Source organism: Lutjanus erythropterus, chromosome 3 (genome assembly GCF_056507025.1).
Source record: "Lutjanus erythropterus isolate fLutEry1 chromosome 3, fLutEry1.hap2, whole genome shotgun sequence".
Lineage (NCBI taxonomy): Eukaryota > Metazoa > Chordata > Actinopteri > Lutjaniformes > Lutjanidae > Lutjanus > Lutjanus erythropterus.
This window is the reverse complement of record NC_139319.1, coordinates 17679812-17693327: the sequence shown is the minus strand read 5'-3', so window position 1 is coordinate 17693327 and position 13516 is coordinate 17679812. Positions and strand designations below refer to the sequence as shown.

Sequence of the window (13516 nt, the reverse complement as noted above, 5' to 3'; positions counted from 1 at the left end):
CTGCCAGTTTAAAAGAGGAGGAGATTTAATGACGTTTGTTAATAAAAAGTGACTGTCACTCTTTCAGTGGATAGATTTGTTAGGACAGGACGAGGCACACAGAGTCCAGCAGCATTTACACACAGTAAGATTCAAGTATTTGACTGGATGGTGTTACTAATGTACAGATGCTCTTGTAATACATACATAATGCTCTGGCACTGATTCCATACAGTTTAAATGGATAGTTAAGATTATTTGTGTAGGGTTGTGTTAGCGTCCACAGTAGTTCATTGCTTAGCTTCCACGCTGGTGCTCCTCTCTGCGTCTCCAAACTGGCTGGGTGTATCAAGCGGCTTCTACTGTACGTAATACACTGACTATTGATAAGTACCTCGTACAAGCCCATGTCTTTCAAATAATCTGAACTATCCCTTTAAGCAATTATTTTATACTCCCTCACACCTCCTGCACTCCCCCATTTTGATTCTCCCTACTCATTTCTTTAGTTTCTTCTGCGCTGCTTTCTTCTTCACCAGTTGTAACCGTTTCATGGCGTTCAGCTGGGACTCTTGGGATGTTGGCGCTTTGTCCCCTGGTGCAGCTTTTGACCCATTCCCATTGTTCCCGTTCCCGTTACTGCCCCCGTTCCCTCCTGCGCCTGCCTGAGAGCCGCTTGGAGAGCCGGCCCCCGTTGAGGCAGACCCTTTCCCCTGGTTTTCACCGCTCGATGAGCGGTTCAAGGGCTGCTTCCCCAGAGTCAGGGGTGGAGGAGGTTTCAGAGGCACCTGGCTAGAGCCGTTTCCGTTGCCGCTCCCAGGTATCTTTGCGCCACCCAGTCCTGACTTGGCTCCTGCCAGCCCAGACAGCCCGACAGGTTTCTGGCCAGAGGGAGTCGTCAAGGTCTTGTGGCTCCCGCTTGGGCCTGAGGAACCTAGTTTGGAGCTGGCAGGAACAGATGGGTTCGTCTTGGCTCCAAACGCAGCCCAGCCCGTGAGACCGCTGCTGGCTGAGGAGGTGGTGTTGCTGGTGGGATTGGCTGATGTTGTGGATGCCTGAAATGATAAACAGTTACCACAGTTATCACAGTGCAACAAAAAAATCAACACCTCTAAGGTTCCAGTGTTACACTGTAATGATGGCTTCACGTTTTGAGATTGACACCACAAGAAGACACCAACATCTTTGGAGACAAACACCAACAAATGAATTCAGTATTTATTAAAGCAGTTTCATACTTTAGCCTTTAGTCGTGGTTTAGATTTGTGGGTATATCTTTCATTTCAAAAACAAACCTTCACTGCCTTACCTGATCCAACTGATGTAAACATGTAGCTTCAGTACACTCATCTCTTCTACCAATTCAAGTTATATATGACCAAGAACTATATTCTACAACCACCATAAAAAAAAAGCTGGGCCTTTTTGCTTTGAGTCAAAAGTTAGCTGGACACTGAACAGAAAAGAAAAGGATAACCTCCATAACATCACTGGCACCCATCTACCGAGCATCAGTGTGATACTGGGGAGATTAAGTGTCTGTGCAGAGCCCAAAGTAGACTACAAGATAATACCCACCCAGCCACAGCTTGTTCACCCTGCTGCCATTAGACAGGAGAAGTATCACTGTTGTACCACCAGACTGAAGAGCAGCTTCTTTCATCAGATTGTCAGACTGCTGAACTCATCCTCAGCATGTAAAACAGTTGGTTCTACATTATGTTCAATGTTAAGTCTTCAGCCAATCCAATCAGAGAGGGAACTGTGTCAAAATCTTGATATACAACCTTGTTGTAAATGATAAATCTCATTTTGCTTAGCATGTGAATACTCCATTAAATAATAATAGAATATATAATTGTTCTAACTCAGGTGGATAATGGAGTTCACACTACAATTATAACAACAATGACAAGTTCTATCGTTAGGATCACTTTCAGAGCGATTTGATGAATGACAGAAACACTGACAGTCAAACAGGGTGCTTGTACAGGGAATAAATTAAACTCGGTCTTCTTGTACTCTAATGCAAGCTGTGAACGTTAGCATGTCTAGTTATGAATAAAGTTTAACATCAAACAACAACTCTTGTAACAGAGTGTTGGATTTTCCTAACTTCTCTTGTCTTTGATGAATTTCGTGAACACATCTCTGCTCAACATGCAACAGGTCATTAATATCCTCTTCTGCTGATACAGCTGGAGCGCACAGCTTGTGTTTGGTGCCACTGTTTACAGAACATTATCATTCATCAGTGTGGATCCTCACATTGTTCTTGTTATAGTTAGCGTTCTTGCTGGTGGTGGGCCCTAGAAGCTGTTTTAATGGCAGATTATCCACAGAAAATGGTCCTCAAGTTATGCACCATATATCCCTGTTTGTGTATTGTCTGTTAAAAACTATAGCACTTTGCTGTTTAAGGAAAGGACTAAACTTTTTATAAAAATGTAATTATATAACTGTGACTTTTTTTTAAGAGCACCAAAGACAAGGTAGGGAAGGTGGAAAAAATTTTGTGGATTTTAGTCATTCCATGTGATTTGTAGACAATAACAAAACAAAAACAGAACAAAAAAAAACAGAATAACACAAGCCTCATCTTTTGATCGTATCACTGCGCAGTAGATCAAATTTGTATTTATCAAGATGTGTCAATCAGCAGAGTTACCTGTAAGATAGAGAATGCCTCAACTTGCTTTCTTGAGCAATACTTTTACAGAAAAAAAAAGTACTCCTGCTCGGACTTGAATTAACATACTGAAATCACTGACTACAGTGCGACACATTTGCTGCCAAAATAACTGTATGGTGAACTCCACTGAATAAAAGTACGCTGAAAACTTTTAAACCCACTCCCTCTGGGGAAATGTAGTGGAACACCATCTAAGCAGCAGAAGTCAGTGGTCTGATTATAAAATCAATGTATATTTTCTGCTCATTTTCTTCCGCAGGGATTTATGTACACTGCCTTTAGAGCTGCTTTGCACACTGACAGCTATTACTCTTCTCTCACCTGCTCCAGCAATAACTTCGAGATACAGAATCCCGGTCTTGTCTTGACTTCAGTGTGACACTCAATCACATAGCGTGTAAGGTTGGAGTAATACTTGTTCACTGTATATAACTGGTGTGCAGTTGTACTTAATTAAGACATACCTTCACTTCTGTTCTTTTGAAGGCCTGGAAAGTGCTGGCTGTATCCGGCTTGGATTTAAGCTCCGTCTTTTTCACCAGTGTATCTTTTACAACAGGAGCTGATGATGCAGATGCAGGTGATGGTTTCTGTGGAGGTTTCTGGGCCTAGTGGACAAACATATATAGTTGATTTTAAATAGAAACAATACCAACAGAGAAGCTATTAACATGCCAATGCGCTGATTAGTCACGTTATCAGTGATGAAAAGAAAACACATACAGAGTAGATAGTGTAATACAACCGATTTTCCTCACCATGCGTTTCATTTGCCTGGTGCAGCGGGCACAGTACCACACGAGCCGTGGATCATTGACTTCTTTGTCTGTAACTTGAGGCTTGTGACAGTCCTGGTGGTACAAATTGTGGCACTCCTGGCACTCGACCAACTGGTTTCCCATAGTCACGGTCATTTGTCTTAAGCAATTAAAAACACAACAGCAAAGTCAACATTTGAACGGAAGTGCATGTGGAGTTAGTCAAATACTAGGGAGGGGTGACTTTTGGTGCTTTCACAAAACATTAGAACAATGAGATTATTGACGAATATTCATCAGTAATGTCAGTATAATGACTAAATGGCTAATGGCAAATAATAGAACGGCTAGAACAGTCTGGTAACTTTCTAAAATTGCATGACTTTACTGTAAAGTATCCTTTAAATTCTGGTAAAGACAAATCACACCATGGTGCAATATAACAATATCCAAAATCTAGGATGATATCTGAATCATGATATCCACATAACATCAATATACTGCCCAGCCCTAATTGGTATGCATCCTGCATAACATCATGGCCATTTAGGTGATTTACTAGTAAAGTTGTACCTGCAAACCACACAAGCCAGGCCCATTTCCATGGCAAAGTCATCAGCGTTGGTCTCATCAGGGTCGTTAATGTTTGACAGGAGGTCTTTGCTTGTCTGAACGGTGATCGGAGAGGAACGATTTTCCTGTTTCTCCAAACGAGGCTTTTTGGGAGGGTCCACGTCGCCCAAGTCGACTCTGACCTGTTTGTCAGGAAGACAGAAAGAGACAGAAGTGGACAATGCATTTTGATATCAGTGGCAACAAGAAAAACAGTATTTATTATCCTACTGTCCTAACTGGAGTTCTGCGTGTTTTTCTGAACTTATTTCCTCACCATGTAATAAATTCTAACCTGAACTTAATGGATTTGATTAATCTTTCTTGTCTGAAAATGCAGCTATGCAATATAGTGATACAGGTCTAAAAGAAACTTGACAACCAAAACATAAAAAACACAGCCTCTTCCTTTCAGACATCTTGACCGTCAAACTGAAATGACAAATGCATACAAGTAATTTTATATTTGATTGTGACTTCACAATTTATGCTCTACTACCTTGGAAAGGAAGACATTCACAGGCAGGAAGGTAGCCTCAAAGACGCTAACATATTTTATGAGACTTTGATTTTACTTATTTTATTTAATTGGTTTGCATGTAAAATATGCTTTTTTCTTTTTAACATGCTTTGCATGTATAAATGTGTCAAAGAGTCCTGCTTCTGATTATGAGATTAAATGTATCCTGAATACAAAAAGTATTTCACACCTTCTCAGAGGGTCTCTTCTCTCCTTCTTTCTTGCTCTTTTCCGAGCTGGATTTGCTGCTGCCACTGCTGCTGCTGGAGGACGAGGAACTGGAGGAGGATTTGGAGTCCTGTTTACTTAAGCTCAGTTTTGACACGGACCCCTTGGGTACCTCTATATCCTGAGGACACACAGTGAGAATTCAGAATACTTAGTATTTAATTGTATACATTACATACCAATGAAAATGAAAGAGAAATATGAGAAATATTACAGAAGAACCGCGTAAATAGACATTAATGCACGATGCATTCTTACTTTCTGTAATGAACGGTAAGATGAGTCACTTCCTCGTGCGAGGGACTCATCTAGTAAAGCTTTGAGTTTCTCAGCTGAGTCTTTGCTCTTGGAGTGTAGGTAACTCAGTCCCTTTAGGAAGATGGGATCCAGCTCCAGACTGACAGGTCCAGCCATGGCTTCAACTGGGAATCATATAATAATGTTAGCTTCATCAAATATCAGCTACAGTCAGGTTTGATACACAAAAAGACAAAACAAAACAAAATACTGTAGCTGCCATACAGACACTGCAGTTTAAACTTGGACTGATATTTAACTTGGCTGAAAGCTTCAGGGTTAAATGCCAACAGAGTACAATAAAACACATTGATCCCAAGATCAAAATGTCTTTTTTAAGAGCTTAAATCTCCACAGATATTTCCTACAGTCAACACAACACTGTGCCAAAGTGTAAACAACATGTATCTTGCATCTCTGGCTTCCTAGCTGAAATCACTTAGACACTTCATATACAGTCTTAAGGTTCAGTCTCACATTCAGCTATATTAGATTGGGCTGTTGATATTAAATCCCCTAAACATTAAATATTCTAGAAGATTGAAATATTTATTGGCAAATGTCTCTCTGTTTTTCTTCAGTGCAACCTACCCCACCGATTTGTGTCTCTTACATAATCACTGCTTTCTCACTAATGATATTCATAATCATTGATAATAAATCTGCACAGTTAATTGAAATATTATCAAAATTGCAGTTTGGCCATGTGCAATATTCAAATAGCAGGAGCTACAATCTTTTGACGAAGGAAAAATGTGTGACTGTACTGCACTGTAGTGCTGAGATGCTGTTGCTGACGAATCTTATTCTTCAGAGGTGAGAAAACATGTTTGTTGGTACAGACCAAACTGTCACATCATCATGACTTTTTTTTTCAGTGAATGTAAATCAAAATAATCACAATCTCATTTTTACATTATTGTTCAACTCTAATATTCCTTATTTCAATAATTAATAATATCTGAGTTGATAGCCTATGTCAACACACTTCATTTGAATTCTTAGGCAAAATGCTTTATAAAAGCAAAAGTATGTTCATTCATCTTGGCTTACTAAATTTAAACGTCTTTTTTAAATACAAAAATATCATATCGGATGTCTCTATTTTCTTGCATTTTTTTAGATCTGAAACATTTGCACTTACTCACAATCATTAATAATAACTACATAAGATGCTCTAAAACCAACTGAAGAGAGAGGAGGGCAGAAATGAAGAGAAACAGGCCAAAGAAAAAAAACACACTGAAGAGAGGGAAAGACATTGTAGGTCAACCATGACTGTTATTCAAGTTATTAATATCTGAGGCTTAATTTACATCCATTTACTCCACTGTATTGTCACAACAGTCGCCCTATGATTATTGTCTTTCCGTGGGTATTTAAACGTCACATTATCTTCGTAACGATGCGCCGTAACGACTCTGGGTTAACTCCCAAACGTCCGTCTGTTGGATTTAAAATAAAGAAATCCATATCCTAACACGGAGTTAATTTGGTTGCTGTGTAACGTCCCTGTTCGGAGCAGAGACACAGAGCTCTGTGATAGCGACGGCACAGTAGCTAAAGTTACCTTCGCTGTCAGCTGTCACTTATAAAACCAAGTTCGTGGATTATAATTGGAATACGTTACCTCACTCTCTGCCCCTGGTAAAAACCCTGCACCTCAACCCGGTATTTTCGTTTTAACGGCCGAACAACACTTCCTACAAAAGAAGCAGAGAGCCGGGGCGGACGCTGCTTTCTCTTCGTCTTACAACATGTGCAACCGTTAAATATGTCCGGAATCTACACACGCGGAACCCAGCGTGGGAATTTTTTTTTGTCTTGTTCAGAAGGGAACCACAGATCCGCGAAAGATCTCGCGAGAGTTACCATTGTAACACAAATAATGATCGTTTCTTATCGCTAATCAAGTGTTTACTGACCCCAAACCTATCTGAATTTTAAACGTATGTTATCACGTTCTAAAACATAGTAAATTTCTGCGAGGTGCGCAAAAGATAGCGTACATATCTCGCGAGAGTTTCGCAAATCAAAACGTTCCGTTCTAGACACGACTTGTTTTTTGTCAAGAGTATCGCACAGCTTTGCGCTCTGCATTTAATCATTGGGTACACGTATTGCGTATACTTCTTAAATACTGCAAATTGATTTTTCGTTTTAATACTTATTTTCATTAGCGCTGATTCAGTTTTGACAGCAGGCACCTGATGGCGCTGTGGAGCTATGTTAGCTTTAGCACAAGGACAGAAGAAGTAGCTGCACTGTGCCAGGAAGCGTGCACCATAACAGCGTGGTTTTATTGGAAGTGCCGGTGTCTGTGTTCGCGTTACTGAAGCTGTCGTGAGTATATATTAGTGTCACTTTATCCGCTGGGTCTGGAATGTTGTTTTAAGCTCAAACGTTGCTGTTGCTTAAAACACCTGAACACATTTCCAAAGCTAAGCACTCCTCTGTTTTATTCCACGGGACTATTTACTATGACACACACAGAAGTGAAGCAGCACCCCTCCCTCTATCTTGAAGTTTGTTCCCAAAATGAGGACTCCCATCTTCCTCTACACACCTCCATCGCCCTGTTCCTCCTGTCCTACTGCGAGTGCAAGTCTTTCAAAGTTTTTCTGGTCCTCACCAGTCCCGCCAGCAGCTCCCAGTCACTGAGGAGTAAAGTACCAGAGTCCCTGGATGTGTCTGACATTCAGCTGGATGATCTGCCTCAGCTGGTGAGAGGCTGCCGTCTCCCTGCTGTCCTGGACGAGACTGGCAAGCTCTGCAGGGCAGGGCTGGCTGTGGTCCTCAGACATATCATCAACAAGACCCTAGAGGCTGACCCCTCCAGGAATGATGTGCTGGCTCTGCTGGGATTCAAGAAGACCTGTCTGAAGGCCTGCGCTGAGGTTAGTGGCAAGCATGGACACACATGGCCAAAGTACACTGTTGGATTGAGAAGGCAGAACTTAAGCAACATCTATAGTGCAGATGGGTATGTGTAGGATTTTATTGATGCTGAGATTATACTTTTTGTTAAAAACAATATAATGTGGTGCAAAAATAAAGACATGACAAGAAAACATGAAAAGATTCAGCTGTTATTTTTCATTACTTTTTAATACAAGTAATAAGTAGAACGTGACTGATATATCAGCCAGATATATATTGGTATTGGCATATATACAGTGCTCAACTAATTTATTAGACCACCACCCAATGTAAGGTGTATGCCTCAGCTGCCATAAATTAACAGCATTAGTAAATACCAAAATCATTTTTTGTTTCTCTAATGGCTAATACACCAGTATGCAGAAGCTCTTTAAACAAAATGATCATTTTTTAAATGCTAAAATATAATTATTATTGTTATCCATGAATTTTTAAATGTACTATTTTACAAAAGAAAACAAAAAATAGTAAAGCACATTTTTATTTCTTGATTAAGATGTCAAATTCTAGTTATTTACTTGCATTCCTGAACAGAAAAAATTAGTTTTAGTGGTTGAATGTTATGCTTGGTTAATTTCTGACCTCTCAGAGAAGCCCAGTGAGCCGGCACAAACTTGGGTATAAAAAGGTGAATTCAGTTTGAAATTCCTCATTCCTGTTCAAAATGTTAAAACGTCGAGATCTCACTGAAAATGAAAGAGTTGGCATTAAAGCACTTCATGATGCTGGATGGTCTCTGAGACAAACAGGGAAAGTGTTCTCACAGTGTGGTCAAGTGCGCTTTGGAGTCAATTGCCGAGACTGGTACTTACAAAATGTGCCAAGGAAGAGGCAAGAAATGAAAGTTAACTGAAGCAGATGTCAGACACCTCAAGACTTTAAGTACTAGAGACAGAAGGAAGACCACTGCTGATCTTAGTGCATCATGGAATCCCTTCTGGACTGAATCTGATTGGTCGTGGGTTCATATACCAACAAGACAATGACCCCAAGCAAACTTCAAAGCTGTGCAGAGACTATTTGACCAAGAAAAAGAAATCTGGAGTGCTGGAACTGATGGACTGGCCAAGTCGAAGTCCGGATTTGAATCCTATTGAACAAATTTGGGATTTAGTAAGTTCAAAGATTGATCGCACAAATGTTTCATCTAAAGCAAGTCTGTGGGAACAGCTAGAAACTATTTGGAACTCAATAACAAAAGAGACTGTCGAAAAGTACATAAAAACTCCCAGCATGAAAGCAAGCTGTTATCAAGGCCAAAGGAGGTCATACAAGATATTAAGTTGTTTGGTTATTATGTGTGAAAAAGGACTATTTAGTTGTTTCAATTTGTTATTTGCCAAATACAACATTTTTAATTTTAAACATTTTTTTGAAAGATTTTTAAAATATTAGTGTTTTCTCGTTTTTATGATCAGTGGTCTAATAAATTTGTTAAGCACTCTGTTTACCAATATACACTGATATGAAATGTTTTTTTTTTTTTTTTTTTACAGAACATTTAATACATAAAACAATGCCTGGGATTTAGATTTAGTATAGTCAGGAATATTTATGAGGACAAGGGGAGCATCCTGACAGGTTTAAATGTGGAGAAGCTCCTTCCTGTTTGACAACTTGCCCTTAATTGACTGAAAGTATGGGAATATCCAGCAGTTGACAGATACTGAACAGTCCTGAGTTTTACTTTGCTATATATTTTATTTTTTAAATTTAATTCATTCTATTTCTTAGTGCGTCTTTCGGCAGTTGGTTGACTATATATGTTACTTCATTTAACATGTTAAAAAATATTCTTCAGTAAAGTTATTTGTTTAAGAAAGTACCTTCTTGACTACCTTTGCATAGTCATACTGGCACAAAATCAGCGCACCATCTGCATAGAAAAGGTCTATTTTTTTATTCCAGCTCAAAAACTCATCATCATAACGGCCACCATGTTGATAATTGGTCGGTTTGTAGCAACAAGTTAAAATGTTATTATTGCATCAGCTGCAAATGTAGTAAACTGTAGCAGCAGCAGGGTATTCAGGCATTTCACATAGACAGTAAATATACAGCAATATATGTAAAAATAAGACGAGAGAACTATATATCAATAGAAAGATAACACACAAAAATTTTATTAAAAAGGCACAATACAAAATACCAGAGAAGAATATACTTTAACACAGAGAGAGAGATACACTCAAATAAAAATACTTACATTGTGTATGTTAGACACATGCAAATTTGGAAGTTTTTATACATAATGCAATGAGGTAGATAGTACTATGTACAAAATAACCATAAGAAAAGTTACTGAAGCAAAACAGAGCGGAGTCCTCAGTCAGACCGTGGTGAAGTGTTATACAGAGTTAGTGCACTGGGCAGGAAAGATTTCCTGTATCTGTCCTTGTGACAGTGAAGCTGAACCAGTCTGTTAGAGAACATGTTCCACAGTCTGTCCAGTATGTACCGCAGAGGGCAGTCAGGGTTATCCATGATGGACAACAGTGTCTTCAGTGTCTTCTACACCACAGGTTCAGAAGTGTCTGGTTTGCATCCACTAACAGAGCCAGCTTTCTTAAGCACAGTCTAGTATTGAGTCTAGTAGTGTCGCCGGCTCTAATGCTGCTCTCATGGCAGGCTACAAGATTTCCAACGTCTTGCTGCACTCTTTGAACAATCTTGTAGTCTTCCAGTTCGCATGTTGTTGGTTTGGACATCCAGGTACTTGTAGTCCTCCACCTCATCAACAGTCTCTTCCAGAATACAGAGGGTTTGTGAAGCTGTTCTATTCTTTCTGGTCTTGGCCGTGTTCAGCAGCAGGTGATTTCTGCCGGCCCACTCTGTACGACTCCTCCTCTTCCTGTCTGTCACTTATACGTGTACGCACAGTCACTCGAGAGTCATCAGAAAACTTCTGCAGGGGGCGTAAGTCTGTGATGTGCAAGGTGAAAAGGAAGGGAAACAGCACAGTCCCTTGTGGAGTTCCTGTGCTACTCGCCACCATGTCAGACAGAACACTGCCCAGTTGGACAAACTGTGGTCTGTCTGTCTGGTAGCAGGTAATCAAGAAGATGGTGGACGTGTCTACACTTTAACCCAACATCACTTACTCACTGGGTACAAATGTGCTCAGGAGTCAGTATAATGACAGTATCACTGCTGTGAATCCAGAATATGCACATTGTGAACATAATTCCCTTCCACATCCCAATTTCATAGAAACACAGTGGCTGAGATGTGATAGGATACCATCCATACTGATTTAGTGCCCATTATGGCTTAATGCTATTATACTTTTCCTGAATGAAACTGATAGACAACTGTAGATTTGTCAGAGTATTTTTTAAAGGACTGTAATTTGGTTCAAACCGCAGAGAAAATTGAGACCACACAGATAAATAATTCAGATTGATTGCAAGTATAACATAGTCTCATAGTCAGTGCACAGTGTGAAATTCATGACTAAAGAAGTTTCATGAGACCTTGATGTCTCACTCTGAAGCATTTATTGAAGCTCGATCGAGAAAAATAGAAGAGTAACAAAAAGTGACTCACTGTTTGTAACCTGATGTCCTTCTGTCAAGGAGTATTTAACCTAGGTAATGGAAACTATGAGTTTCCTGAGCTAACCTGAGTCACATATGACTGGTATTTGCAGGACCATTTGCTCAAATTCTCTATCAGTCTGTTGGTCTAATGTAGAATAAAATACTCTTTTACATTGTTGAGTTCCCCAGGAAAAGAAGACCGTGTTACCAGGACAGCTGCACTGGCTGGCCCAGAGACAGATAGTTGAAATATGCTTTTAGGATTTGTATCTGACCTCAAATGTGATCTGGTCATATTGCCTGTAGATGTGGCCATATTATGGTTAGACTAAAGGGGGAAAAGTATGTGGATGACATGGCCCCAGTGGGCAAACTGACTGGCACTAACACTCCAAATATGATCAGGCAATATCCAACCTGATCCAGACTTTTCATGAAAGCTCCCTTGAGCTCAGCATCACCAAGACCAAGGAGCTGTGCTGTTGGAGCAGAAAGAAACCAGACTCAAAACCACCACCTCTCCTCCAACCCCTCAGTATCCAAAGCCAGCTTGAAACTTAAATACCCTGGAATGGACATATACGCATACCTGTCCTTTTCCCAGCTTACTGTGTGCAAGAAAGCACAGCGGAGCGAACCTGCTGAGGAAGATCGTGACTTTTAATGTCAGTAACGGCATTTTTACCCCAGTTTAAAGGTCCCTAATTGAGTCCATACTTTCCTTCAATATCTCTCAACTTCAAAGGATTATTAAGAAAACACAGATCGCTTTAATAAAGTATTACCATTGCTTGTTGTTCATTTGATTGTGGGTTAAAGTTGTCAGCGGTTCTCAGTTTGGTACCGATTCCATGGATGGTGGTCTGGCAAAGTTTTCAGTTAACTTCTATTTTGACCGTACATCATGACCGGGGTTGATGGGTTTTTTTTTTTTTAAAGTTGGGTTTGTTCACAGTGTCAGCAGCATAAGACTGAGACAGACATCAATAAAACATGTCACAATAATAAATAGTTAAGCAGCGTCTTTCAAGACAGTGCTGTATTTGACCTCTAAAATCTTTTCTCTCTTTACTCGAAGGTGAGCAAATGGACCAGACTGTGTGAAATTGGCATCCCCTCTGCTGTCGAAGAGCACCTCAAAAATCCCACAAATCAATATCAGCAGCTGCCTCTCTCCATCCTCACCCTGGAGCGAAGGCTGGCGGAGCCTGTCAAAGTCCACAACGATGACAAAATACGGAGACAGAAGCTCCAAGAGCAGAGGCAGAATAAGAAGAATGAGTCCCCTGAAGGCCAAAGGAACCCAGACTCTGCGTCCGAACCCGGACAGTCACCCCAGGTCTGTGACGGCCTTGAGCTCAGGGCGGCTCTGGCCAAGCTGTCTGTGGATTCAGTCCCGACCTCCGCCACCAGAGAGAGCTCTGAGATCAGGAAAGTGAAGACCACAGACCTGCCTCCGCTGGAGCATGTGTTTGCAGAGGGACTGTACTTCACTCTGACTGATGTGGTGCTGCTGCCGTGCATCTATCAGTACTTGGTAAGAGCCTTGGAATTTATGATTTATGTCTGAGTGTTGTCAGTAATAAAGCCTTGTGGAAAAGGACCCTGCTCCCGTTGCTGCCTGAAGTTATCACCTAATTTGGATCTGTGAATACACGTCAACGTCAGATGCTTATTTAATTTTAGTATCAATGCATATATTTCCTTTGTAAGCCTTTCAATGCATTGACACGCTGTGAACTTAAAAGATTTACTGTAAACAAAATACCCATTATTATGCCGTGAGCAGTCAAGTGTAGCCATGCAAAGCTTTGGCTCTCAACATAAACAGTAGCACACATGACTGATGTCACCTCGTATAGATGGGGCCACTCAAACTACAAAACCCACCGCCCCTTAATGTATTTACTGCCTTTTTAACGGGATAGTTTGGATCTTTTGGAGCAGGGTT

The 13516-nt window shown here is 40.4% G+C and overlaps 2 protein-coding genes across 2 annotated transcripts in view; one reads left to right on the top strand and one right to left on the bottom strand.

Annotated features, from left to right (window-relative positions):
- Positions 1–7: 7 nt before the first annotated feature.
- ints12 (integrator complex subunit 12) lies at positions 8–6871 on the bottom strand. Its single transcript, XM_084715242.1, has 7 exons — positions 6717–6871; positions 5048–5211; positions 4752–4910; positions 4003–4184; positions 3430–3589; positions 3136–3279; positions 8–1034 (listed from the first exon to the last, which is right to left on the bottom strand). Exons 2-7 carry the CDS (start codon positions 5201–5203, stop codon positions 477–479), a joined length of 1359 nt encoding a protein of 452 aa, XP_084571368.1. The 5' UTR covers positions 5204–5211; positions 6717–6871; the 3' UTR covers positions 8–476.
- Positions 6872–7165: 294 nt separating this feature from the next.
- The window catches only part of gstcd (glutathione S-transferase, C-terminal domain containing), an 80336-nt gene continuing 73985 nt past the window's right edge, over positions 7166–13516 (top strand). The window contains exons 1-2 of the mRNA XM_084715241.1: positions 7166–7983; positions 12644–13102. Of these exons, the coding sequence (XP_084571367.1) occupies positions 7567–7983; positions 12644–13102 (876 nt within the window). The 5' untranslated portion in view covers positions 7166–7566. The remainder of the gene's footprint in view (positions 7984–12643; positions 13103–13516) is intronic.